The sequence below is a fragment of the Patella vulgata genome, chromosome 2, assembly GCF_932274485.2.
Source record: "Patella vulgata chromosome 2, xgPatVulg1.2, whole genome shotgun sequence".
NCBI classification, from domain to species: domain Eukaryota; kingdom Metazoa; phylum Mollusca; class Gastropoda; family Patellidae; genus Patella; species Patella vulgata.
This window is the reverse complement of record NC_065880.2, coordinates 10,331,205-10,345,021: the sequence shown is the minus strand read 5'-3', so window position 1 is coordinate 10,345,021 and position 13,817 is coordinate 10,331,205. Positions and strand designations below refer to the sequence as shown.

General features: G+C 35.3%; 1 protein-coding gene across 1 annotated transcript; it reads left to right on the top strand.

Annotated features, from left to right (window-relative positions):
* The first annotated feature begins 5,706 nt into the window (after nucleotides 1-5,706).
* On the top strand, nucleotides 5,707-13,231 carry LOC130010263 (serine/threonine-protein phosphatase 6 regulatory ankyrin repeat subunit A-like). Its single transcript, XM_056098719.1, has 3 exons — nucleotides 5,707-6,333; nucleotides 7,255-7,326; nucleotides 9,130-13,231. Exon 3 carries the CDS (start codon nucleotides 9,200-9,202, stop codon nucleotides 12,836-12,838), a length of 3,639 nt encoding a protein of 1,212 aa, XP_055954694.1. The 5' UTR covers nucleotides 5,707-6,333; nucleotides 7,255-7,326; nucleotides 9,130-9,199; the 3' UTR covers nucleotides 12,839-13,231.
* The last annotated feature ends 586 nt before the right edge of the window (nucleotides 13,232-13,817 follow it).

Below are 13,817 nucleotides of genomic sequence, written 5' to 3'. Positions count from 1 at the left end.
AGTTGGCAGTTCTCACAATAATGGTTAAAAACTAGATAATTGATCCACTATGAACTGAGAACTAAGCGTTTGAAATTTCCGCCTAGCTACGATCATCATTACTAAAGTCAGTACGATAAACAGCATAGTCTCGATTATCCATAAAATCGCTAAATCGTGAAGGAAAGTTATGCAGTAAATCGGCTCATAATCCAGTTGAGATCGTAGGCTAGCGATGCCATCTAGAGTTGATTATGGTCTGGATAGGTTAATTAATGTCTTATCAGGGGCGGATCCCCCCTCCCCCCGATCAACTACATAAATTGTTTTGTAAATCAACACTTTTTATGAGAAAGGTTTCTCGGCCGTGTGCTTTATCCTTTATCGTCAGATTTGGGACAGGATGGGCACTCAAAGCACGAGATAATGATATAGACATTATGTGATATCACAATCAATGCTTTGCATCCATGAAATTGAATCACAAAGTCATTGTATTAATTCATAATAAAATTGACGTCAAATGAGGTGTTGAATTTCTCTGTTTAAAAAGCTCAATGTGTATGTATATACGCCAAAATGACGATAGAGATCAAGCGGGAGGGGGGGGGGAGATACATTGTCTCAGGAACATGACCCCCCCCCCTTCAAAAATTCCTGGATCCGCCCCTGCTTATTAATAGTTTATATAACATTTCAGGCCTGAAGAAAGACCTGCAATAGACAGATTTAGCTCTTGCATAATGTATGTTTAATTAGCACAAATTTGTGATGATATTTAAAACTTAGAGGCCATAGCTGAAACAAAGCCTAAAAGCTGGCTAACCAAGTCAGGAAGCCAAAAATATCACTTAAGAGCGACAAAAGTTGAACGAACTTGGCTTAAGACTGGTGACAAAGGTCATATGTTGGGCCGCATTATGACCAATCAACCAATCAAATTGCTTATCTCTCCTGATCCTAAACATAATATGCTCATCTTTGAACTCCAAGTCATCACGGATGTCATGACAAGGACAGCTGTCTAGTCCTTCGGATGAGACGAAAAACCGAGGTCCCGTGTATATATTGGAATACACGTGAAAGATCACCTGGCAGTTGGAATTCGATATAAGAGTAGGCGATAGTGCCGCTGCCAAGGCAAAATTTCCCTCATAGCACACTATATGGCGTATGCCCATCTTCATTAGCCCAGTATAGGAGCAGAACATTAGGACTTTAAACCCCATTTCATTTCATTTCATTTCCATTAAGTCATTCACCTAATCAACACCTACACCAAGTTTAAACATTCTACCTCAATTAGAAGAGTTATCTTGTCCCTGATGGCGTGATGAACAGACAGACGAACGGGCCCATTTTAATAGTCCGCTGAAATCTTCAAAAGGCGGGTGACAATAATGTTGATGTCAGCAATAAGTATGCACTTGAAAGTATAACAAAGTTATCAGTATAACAAGGAATTTTAAATTGAAGGGGGCTAAACTTCCTTTTAGGCATTATCCTAATTAATGATTTAACCAGATGTGTAACCGATGATGAAAAATGAATTAGCTGGTCGTCATTTTCCTAGTAATGATGACGTCATGTCAGCTGTGCATGACATTTTTTAAGGGTGAAAACCATTGGACTTTGCACAGGTCTTTCAGTCTGCCCCGTAACTTGGGGGCTGTATTTGTAGGTCGTATTTTACAGAATGCTTGGGTTAATTTGAGGGCTCCATTTCATACTATGCTGGGTATAATTTGAGGGATGCTAGAGTTAATTTGCAGGCTGTATTTCAAAGAATGCTAGAGTTAGTCACGGGCTGTATTTCACAGAATTTTCTTGTTAATTGGGGGGTTGTATTTCACAGAATGCTGGGGTTAATTTAAGGGTTGTATTTCACAGAATGCTGGGGGTTAATTTAAGGGCTGTATTTGACAGAATGATGGGGGTTAATTTAAGCACTGTATTTCACAGAATACTGGGGTTTAATTTAGGGTTGTATTTCACAGAATGCTGGGGGATTAATGTAAGGGCTGTATTTCACAGAGTGCTGTGGATTAATTTAAAGGCTGTATTTCACATAATGATGGAGATCAATTTAAGAGCTGTATTTCACAGAATGCTGGAGGTTAATTTAAGGACTGTATTTCACAGAATGATTGGGGTCAATTTAAGGGCTGTATTTCACAGGATAAGAAGACAAAGAAAACAAACATACAAGATTTAGCAAAGATAAGAACATTTATTTCAGTTACAGGTTACACAGATTTCACTGATTGGAGCATTTTATTTCAAACGAACCAATCACTGATAAAATTCAGGCTGTTTAAACTAGGATTATGGTACCAAGATCAGGCCTGTGACCTTCTAAAGGTGGGAAATTCTGTTAAAATATAAATTAGGTCAAATAAACCTTCGTCAATTTTAAAAAATATATAAAAAAATTAGGTTAGTTGAAGGCATTTATTTGTAGACAGATATTTTACTGATCTTCATAAAACCAAGAATATTTTCATTTTAAAATCATCTTCAATTAAAGGACAATATTGGTGCCAGTCATTATCACATATGTGTTAGAGCTGGTTAAACACATTCCAAATATATTTTTAACACAGCGGTCATTGCTACGATAGCTGAGTAATACAGGTTTCCCGTATCGGAAGTGACGAACGCCAAACGAAAACACGAGTCGCTGCTCTATATAACTGACCGAAGCGACGAGTGATAACAGATACACGGCCGAATTTCTACTCACTAATAATTCTTTCCAAGACCAAAAGTTGTTATATGGGACTGTAAGAGGATATCTGACAATTCAATAAAGTAATTGAATGTCATTAGATAAGAGAACACGAGAAAAATAGAAATAGTCCGTACATTTCCTTGTTTATACTCATTCTATACCTTATTAAAACATGGTAATGCACGGACTTTTTCTGTTTTTATTACGTGTTCTCTTTTCTAGTGGCGGTCAATTCTTTTATGAATTGTCAGATATCCTCTCGCAGTCTCACACAACAACTTTTGGTCTTCGAAGGAATTATTAGTGAGCAGAAATTCGGTCGTGTATATGTTATCACTCGTCGCTTCGGTCAGTTATATAGAGCAGCGACTCGTGTTTTCCTTTGGCGTACGTCACTTCCGATACGGGAAACCTGTATTACTCAGCTATCGTAGCAATGATCTCTGTGTTAAAAATATATTTGGAACGTGTTTAACCAGCTCTAACACATATGTGATAACGACTGGCACCAATATTGTCCTTTAACTCTTTAATTTGAATGAACAGAGATATTTCAAAATAATATTCAGTAACTTATACTTAAAAGATTTTAACAGAAGTTCATTGTAAAAAAACAAACCAACATAATTTATCAAAAGTTCAAGAGTAACCATGACTCTTACAGTCTGGATGTAAAGTTTTTTACTAGGTAGTCTCTGATACATGGTCATTATACAGTATCTTTTACTTAAAAAAAGATTTCAACCGAAGGTGAAAGTAAAAAAAAAATTATTAGTCTTCATGATTCTGGTTTTCTTTATAACACATTTCATCATAGGCAACAATAACTTTAGCAAGTTTTTCTCCGAGACCAATTATCCCGGAGAAAGCTCACATACCAAGTTATTAAAATTTACGCTGCCTCCGAAATTCAACGCAGATAACTGTATCTACACATCTTAAGCTGGGGATAGGTTTTTAAAACATGATTTTGTTTAACTTTCACAGAAAGAGAACCCAATAAAATAATCATAGTAAATTTTAACAGAATTTAATTAAGTTAGTATTCCAAACTATTTATAACAAAATATAATTTAACGAAGGATTAGTTTAGGATGATAAATATTAAATGTTTATAAATCATTAAAATTAGGTCTGACCCATAGCTCACACATCATAAAACATCCTATAAAATGCATGATGGGTATTATAATGCACTTCGGTAAGCACGATAATTATTAGACAAATGTTGACTGTGAGATTCGTTACCGTGTGGATTTGACATAATACACACTTAAGACTTTTATCTAATTAGATATATGATTGTTTTGTTAATGCCACATTAAGATAAACAGCTGACCTACAATAGATAGATTTAGATCATTACATAATGTACATATCATTACATGTTATTATTGAATATTACAGATAGGTTGAAGATGTAGAGATCTTACTGACAGCTATAGGATGGACATTTAATTACACAGCTGACCTGCATTAGACAGATTTAGCTATACAGCTGATCTGCAATAGACAGATTTAGTTATACAGCTGATCTGCAATAGACAGATTTAGTTATACAGCTGATCTGCAATAGACAGATTTCGCTCTTACATAATGTATCTTTAGTGTACACGTTATCATTTATCATTACAGAAATCATACTGGACATTTAGAACTGTACAAGAATAACACAATTGCTTTACAGTTTTCTTACAACATTAATTGGTGTGCAACAAGTACACAGATGTTATCGAAAAAATCATCAGTATAACATTGATGTTGGTGTCCAATAACTACACCCCTTTTTCGTTCATTCGTTCTTGGAGTTTTACGTCCACTTCCACCAAGGGCGATATCGTAGACAAACAGACCTCTTACAGCAAGAAACACTTTTATAGCATACTCAAAAGGCATCATAACAACGCTGATGTTAGTGTCCAATAACTACACTCCTCTTACAGCAAGAACCTTTTTACATCAAACACAAAGGTATCACTATAACACTCATGTTGTTATAGTGAGAACCCTTTTAATCATACACAAAAGGCATCCCTATAACACTGATGTTGGTATCCAATAACTAAACCCCTCATACAGCAAGAAACCCTTTTAAATCAAAAGGCATCCCTATAACACTGATGTTGGTGTTACCAGACTTACAATCTTGCTATAGTGAGAATCTTGGTATCCAAATAACAATGTGTTAATCTTGATGAAATATAGACCTTGTTTCTAATGTTATAAGAAGTCCACAAAATTTTGTTTTGTTAATGATGAAAATTTCTTTCTTAGTATCTACAATGTAGTCTAGTAAGGTTTATTTTTGACTGTTTATAATAGAACTAAAAACTCTCTCTTTAGAATCGTTAAAAATTGGTTCTTTTATCCGAGTCCAATCTTGTTAATTATTCACTGTCATAAAACCAAAAAGAAAAAAAAATCATGAATATAGGTTTAAATTGAAACTTGGGTACAAATGAAATGGGGTTTAACGTCCTACTGTTATGCTCCGACTGGGATAATGAAGACGCCATACAGTGTACTATGGGGCAAATTTTGCCCCGGCAGCAGCACTATGGCCTGCTCTTATATCGAATTCCAACTGCAAAGGGATCGTTTACGTGCACGCCAATGTGTACACGGGGCCTCGTTTTGTTTCGTCCCATCCAATCTTTTACATGGATGTATACATGGGACCTCTTGTTTTTTTGTCCCAGAAACAAATTTTGTCATATTCAAAATAAAAGAGAGAGATGTCATATTCTTAACTATTAAGTTTGTTTGTTTCCTATAAAATACACATTGTGTATGTATGTACATGTATATATTTATATAAAATGACTAAAGTTTTTATATAATATTATATATATTTATATATATATATATTATAAGCAATAATTCAGCTTTACACAAACACTGTGGTCTAAATTTCTATGCCCAAAATATTAGCGATTTAGCTCCTTTGATCATAGTTCGAATCTGTGTACGTCTGTCCATACACATCAACTTTCAATTCGAAACAAGTTACAAAAAAACCTATTTTATTAACGACTTGTATACTTTATAATAACTTAAAGCGGTGTGTAATTTAAACCTATATCTTCAACAATTCTACGAAGAACATCTCCTTATCCCACTATATCTGAACATGTGTTAGACATTGATACTAAATGACCTCGAAGTTAGTTCTATATTAGATCCAAATCAAAGGCAGAATATCATGATATGGCGTTCTATAAAATGACTTCGTGATGACTCTCTCTTCGAATAGACACAAGGCTGTTATCTCTACAAATATGAGTTGATATCGTACTATATTTATAATAGTCACGTCACCATGATGTATAAGACTATACGATGTAAGTTTATATTATTAACCTGATATCTTATATAGGCCACCAAACACTCCAGGTGAAGCGATATAGATTTAACGTAACGAAGGTCAGATTGACTGATGTTCACGTGATCTATGTCATCATGTTGAGCGTGTAAAAGGATGTTGAAATACCGACATATTGAATAAATAATATACAATCAGACGGTGACGGATACTTGGTTTTAGGTATCAACCTAGGCCTTTCATTGTTAGGCTGTCGACGATTTTAATCCCATAATATACATCACGAAGGTGTGTATTGAAGGTAAGAGTATTCCGTCATATATATTGTATACGTATATACTTGTTTATTACTTAATAAATCAGGAACATATTACTTTAAAGATACAATAACAACCAGATAAATTCACGTCCAAAATAGATATCATGTCATCGATTAATGTGAATAACATTTTTCTCCTCTAATATTAAATAACTTTAGTTATACTGTGTACCGACTGCCGTGTATCAAACTGTCTATTATCACTGTACACATTACACCTGGTTGACATCACACCTGTTAATTGTATAGGACAGTTTGCCATTTTAATAACGTACGTTATAAGGTCTGCTGTTCAGCTCCGAATGAGTTAATTAAGACGGACTTACGCCATACAGTGTGCAGTGAGGGGGATTTTATTCGGACAGCGGCGTTACAGTCTACTCTTATATTGAATTCCAACTGTCAAGGGATCTTTTACGTACACACAAATCTGTACACAGATCCTATTTCGTTTCGTTTTTATAGTTCAAAATTTCGTTTTACTTGTCTTTACTATACTTGGATGTGGAAGGGATAAGCCAATGAAACGGTCTGTTAGGCGTGTTTTTCACGGAACTGTTGGTAATCCACTAGTAACACCAATGCTGATTGGTTAATCAAATGTCCGACGTCATAGGGTCATAAGTTGTTCTTTTGACCCCTGACGTGACCTATCGCTATAAATTGTCAGATTTTCATGTAGTGTAGGCCATCGAAAGTATAAAAAACGAAACGAAATATAGATGTGTATTGTCCAAATACTATCTAGTCTTAACAGTTCACAACTGGCATTTACACCGACACAGCAGATACTAAAAATAGCACAAATATGTTCATATTGGACTGAAATTTTCTATCCAACAACTTGAAAATCTTCCAGCCTTTTCACACAGTAATAACATAGTTCTTATTTATACGTTTCAGATATCACAGTTGAAGAAATCAAGATAAATATCACTTTCAACTCAGTTGCAGTCACAAGGGGCGTATAACTCTGTAAGTATTGATTATTGATTATTCTAGCTTGACTATTGATTTATACAATCATTGATTTATTTACTATTATCCTGTTCTGTTCTGTGCTTTATACCTTGAGCTCACCAGATACAATACAGTATAATATACAAAACATACATACATGCAAATGTGAAATTATTTACAATATAAATTTATATACATTTGAATTAATTCTATAATATGGTTTAATATACTCAGCCAAATTAAAAACTTGACACTGATGAATTTCAACAAATTTTTTTTTCTGGTAAGTGTTTCTAACGATAGTAAGTAGTAAGAAGCCTTTAATTTCATAAAATTGTAAAGTCACGTGGATCACGTGACTTTTGAGCATATAAAGATGAAAAACCTGAAAAACATGTGCAAACACAAGCTCGTGAGGTCAATCGATGCAAGTTTGCTTAAACGGAACACGCACACGTAACTTGAACTGGAAAAACAAATTAAAATTGTTATTTTCATCTTTGTTAGAAAATGCCGCGCCTTTCAAATGTAGAACGTCTACGTGCTATAGGTAGGCTCTATGCTGGTCAGTCTGTGGTCACTGTTGCAAGAGCCTTTAATTGTTCACGCCAGATAATAATTAATCTTAGAATGAGAGTGCTTCAAACTGGAACTATTGCCGACCGCCCAAGGGCGGGAGCGGCACGTGTGACGTCACTCCAAGAAGATCTAGCAATACGATTACGTCATCTTAGAAACAGATTTGTCACTGCAACCCCCACAAGTAGAGAGATGTTTAGTGGAAGGGTAACTGCAAAAAGTGTTCGAAATCGCTGGTAGACTGCTGGTCTTCGAGCCCGGAGGCCCTATAATGGACCAATATTGACACCTCTTCATCGCCGTAACCGACTTGTGTGGGCCACAAGACACATAAGATTTACTCAAAGACAGTGGAATTCGGTTGTCTTTAGTGACGAATCTCGATTCACTTTGAGATTTGCCGATGGCAGGGTCCGAGTGTACCGCAGACGAGGTGAACGTTACGCTCAAGTATGCCTCAGAGAAGTTGACCGATTTGATGGCGGCAGAGTCATGGTTTGGGGTTCTTTTTGTGCACATGGACGTTCTCCTCTTGTTGTTGTCCAAGGGAACTTAAATGCTGTCCAGTACAGGGATCAAATTTTGCAACCTGTTCTTCTTCCGTTTATGCATGGGCCTGGACTAACGTTTCAACAAGACAATGCTCGACCCCATACAGCAATTGCTACCCAGAATTTTTTAAGAAATGCCGGTGTCCAAGTCCTGGATTGGCCGTCGCTTAGCCCCGACCTTAATCCTATTGAACACATCTGGGACGAACTGGGTCGACGTGTTCGTCAGCAAGTGAATCCACCACTGACGTTGCAGAACCTTCAACACGCTCTAGCTGAGCAGCGGCGACGTCTTCCTCGGGTAGTGTTTACTAATGTTCTGAGATCCATGAGAAGACGTTGTGTTGCAGTACGAGACGCTAGAGGAGGCCACAGCCGTTACTAAACACTTTATTCCGATTGTTCTCCAAGTCTGTGAATTTCATTTTGGGGGGTACTGTGACATCACGAACGTTATCAATGTCAAGGACTTTCGGCTAGACGTATTCTTGCTTTCTGTTGATGTCAAGGTCGTCTGTGCACAGCATAACACTAAAATAGTTGCCTTAAACCAAATATTAAAAATCTAGTCCCAAAAATCCCGAGTTTCAAGTTTTTAATTTGGCTGAGTATATATTTACAACGAATATCTCTCTATTTTTATATCTTGTAATTACATTAAACCTAAACCTTCTTTAATATATTTCAGAATAGGCGAAATAGCTGCTCACCAAAGTGATCATACATCAGATGTACTTGCAACATAGTCACCCCTGGAAATGAATGAAACTATAATTGAAGATGCTAGGAGTGGAAATTATAAACGTATTATACATCTGATAGACGAATGTGCTGATTTACCGTTACAGTATATAGATGATGAACATAACAATCTATTAAATATAGTTTTATATAGTTACCGATCACACACCTATCAAGATGACAGGGACGAGTTGTTACAATGTGTAATTAAATTAGTTGAAGCTGGTGTAGATGTGAACCATCTGAATAAAGATAAACAAACACCTGTATCTATAGCTGCTAGGAAAGGATTGTCTAAAATTGTTATTTATCTGATAGATCATGGTGTTGATATAGAGTATATAGATGATGAACATAACAATCTATTACACTTAGTTTTAGATAGTTACCGATCATACCACCCTGGAACTAAAGACGAGTTGTTACAGTATGTAATTAAATTGGTTCAAGCTGGTGTAGATGTCAACCATCTGAATAAAGATAAACAAACACCTATATATACAGCTGCTAGGAGAGGATTGTATAACAGTGTTATATATCTTATTGATCATTGTGTAGATATACTGTATAATGATAAGGAACATAATAATGTCTTACACTTAGTTTTATATAATGCAACGAAATATGGTGAAACAGAAAGTGATGAGTTGTTACAGTGTGTAATTCAATTAGTTGAAGCTGGTGTAGATGTCAACCATCTGAATCAAGACCAACAAACACCTATATCTGTAGCTGCTAGGAAAGGATTGTATAACATTGTTTTATATCTGATAGATCATTGTGTTGATATACAGTATACTGATAGGGAACAGAATAATTTCTTACACTTAGTTTTATCTAGTGCAGAGGAATATGGTGGAAGAGAAAGAGATGAGTTGTTGTTACAGTGTGTAATAAAATTAGTTAAAGCTGGGGTAGATGTAAACCATCTGAATGAAGAGCAACAAACACCTATAGATGTAGCTGCTAGGCACGGGTTGTATAACATTTTTATATATCTGATAGATTATTGTGTTGGTATACAGTATACTGATAGGGAACAGAATAATGTCTTACACTTAGTTTTATATAGTGCAAGGAAATATGATGAAATAGAAGAAGATGGGTTGTTACAGTATGTAATTAAATTAGTTAAAGCCGGTGTAGATGTCAACCACCTGAATAGATATAAACAAACACCTATAGATATAGCTGTTAGTGACGGGTTGTATAACATTGTTTTATATCTGATAGATCATTGTGTTGATATACAGTATACTGATAAGACACAGAATAATGTCTTACACTTAGTTTTACATAGCGCAAACAAATATGGTGAAATAGAAAGTGATGAGTTGCTACAGTGTGTAATTAAATTAGTTAAAGCTGGTGTAGATGTCAACCATATGAATGAAGACCAACAGACACCTATATCTATAGCTGCTAGGTACAGATTGTATAACATTGTTATATATCTGATAAATCATTGTGTTGATGTACAGTATACTGATAAGAAACAGAATAATGTCTTACACTTAGTTTTATATAGTGCAGGGAGATATGGTAAAAATGAAAGAGATGAGTTGTTACCTTGTGTAATTAAATTAGTTGAAACTGGTGTAGATGTCAACCACCTGAATAGATATAAACAAACACCTATAGATATAGCTGCTAGTAACAGATTGTATAAAGTTGTAATGTATTTGTTAGGACATGGGACACATGTTCATTATATCTATGAATATGACCGAAATATTCTGCACCATGTAATATATAGTATACACAATATTGACGAGAAAGATGTAGACCAGTATTCAGACGATTGTATTCAGGTTGTTAAAACTTTGATAAACATGGGAGTAGATGTAAACAAACCCGATATTTATGGTAACACTCCACTGTTCAATATAGTAACCACCCGAAAACCGGAAATCATATTAAAACAAAGTAATATATTGTTCAGATTACAATATAATTTGGTCACTGCATTGATCTATGCTGGCTGTAATGTGAAACATCAAAATAAAGAAGGACAAACGCCATTAATGCACTATACAAGAAGGCAAGCCGATATCCGTATCTTTAAACTGATGATTCAACATTCTGATGTAAATCTAACTGATACTAATGGTGATACAGCGTGTAGTTATTGTGTTCAATATTATTTGTTAAATTCTACAAATATATTTAAACTTTATTCTCGCGATGTACTGATATCACCTAACAATGGAGTGAAATTATTTCACCAGATTCTTACTTGTAAGAGGTTGGAGCTGTTCAATTATTACATGGAATTAATGATGAGTGTTAATGGTGTTACAACAGAGGGAGAAAGTATGCTACATCTGTTAGCTAGAGTAAACTACGATTATTCTCTAAAGAAGTTTAACTGGTTGTTTAATAAAAAGCTAGACATAAACCACCCATGTTCTAAAACCAATACACCTATTATGATAGCTGCTCTGTTATTGAATAGTAAATATTTAGAACTATTCACACGTCATCCTAGACTAGACATCAATGCACAGAATAACAACGGTCACACAGCTCTTCATCTGTGTATCATTGGATTTACTATGGTTAAAGATGACTTGAATAACAGTCATACAAATGACGTTGTTGAGGATTACTGTAGACAGATATATCCAATATACATGGAGTGTGTTGATATTTTACTGGCTGTTGGTATAAATGTAAATACTCCAGATGGAAGAGGTAGAACTGCTTTAATGATGGCGGCAATGAAAAACGATAGATGTCTCATAAGGAAATTACTTGATGCTGGTGCACTGGTGAATTACAGTGGAAAATCTGCTTTACATCATCTAGATATTTATGAGAGTGTGTTTGATCTAAGTTTTAAATTACTTGTATCTGCGGGAGATAATATGCTTCTCAATTTACCATGTATTAATGGTACCACACTGATCCAAGCGACCTTGTGTTTTCCACGTTGTTGGGATCCACTTACGGCTGTTAGTTTTATTAAATATTTAGTCGGTGAAAACTGCTGTCTTCAGTCTCTTGTTACATCTTCAGTTGAAAGTAGTTATAACCAGATTGATATGAGAGAACTTAGCAGTCAAGAGAGAGGTGAACTGAGAAAACTTTTATATCTTAGTGGAGCTCCTGAAAACCAAATAGTAGCAACTTTAAATTTTGAGAAGGAAGATACAAATATAGAGAGAGATGACATGAGAAGACTATTATGTCTTAGAGGGTCATCAGAAGAAGAAATAGTACAACAATTAAATTTCCAGGAAGAAGACAAAGATGATCGAGATGCTACATTCCACTCACGACACCGAGTGATATTCACTAAGTACTGTTGTAATATATCTCTCAAGTCTCAGTGTAGGAGAATCATCAGACAGAAGCTAGGATTGGGTATAAAGGAGAAGGTCATGGATCTAGAACTGCCTAGAGAATTAAACGACTTTCTCCTGTTAAAAGATATTCTACATCCTGAAGATTACAACATAGATAATATTGATGATGGTTGTAATGATTTTGATGATGATGATGGTTATGGTGGCTATGGTATAGCTAAAGATAGAGATGATGATTATAGTCAATATAACTACCAGTATTTTACTCTCAATACTGATGATGAGCTTACAAATGAGTGTAGCGAAGTCATGAAATATCCCAATGGCAAATCCTGGTATGAATTGTAACGTGAAGATGCCTAGGTCATAATTAATGTGCTTTAAATTGCTGAAAGGAGAGTGCGGATGATAGTCAGATTAATTAACAGTATTTTACACTCATAGCTACTAGTAAAATTTGACGTTATTGAATTGCAAAACCAGTTATGTAATCTATATGATTGTTTGCCCTGGTTGTAATGGACAGTATATCGAGAAAACTATTATGCTCAGAACAAGGATGAACCTCCATCGTCAACATATCCTGAATCCCAGGGCCGTAACTAGCTCAGAGCAACGATGGGGGCTAGAAGTGTTCTCAGGGAGTGCTGTAAAATTGACGGACAATGTATGTCTATTGATTTTATGGTCGACAATATTTTGACCGTTGGGGGGGGGGACTTTTTGCAAGGGGGGGCTTTGCCCCCCCCCCCCCCCCCCCGCCGTGAAAATATCTTTTAACCATTGTATATTTGTCTGAAGAGCTTTAGCGAAAGTACTTACAAATATATACAAATATAGTTCTTTAATTCATATTTTATTTATTTTTTGTGTATTTATTACCTACGAGCAGTCAACTTTAAACATTTTTTTATAAATATTTATATATTTCTATGCATATCGCCATTATGGCGTCATAATGATGTAGAACTAAAGACGAGTACACGAGCAAACGATTATAAGGTCATTTCTCTGGTATATCCACTGATATAAAATAAAACCAAGTACGAACAATCCAAACCATTAGACAAAATTCGAAGTCCTAAAAAAACGGTATAGGCAAAATAGTGTAATAAGGCAAAATAGTGTAATAAGCATATGGACTGTTCACCGTGTACAAAATACACGACAAACAGTGGTAACAGGTGTCAGGAATGCTAAAGGGACTAGACATTAATATAAGTAAGATCATCAAACAAAATCTCACAAAAATTGATATCTTGAGAACGAAATCAAGTCATGTTCTTCACCATTGTCTTTCTGTATGTAACAGTTCAAACAATCACCA

Bases quoted from the DNA above. Each gene is read 5' to 3' on its own strand.
- LOC130010263 (XM_056098719.1), top strand. From the start codon at position 9,200: ATGAATGAAACTATAATTGAAGATGCTAGGAGTGGAAATTATAAACGT.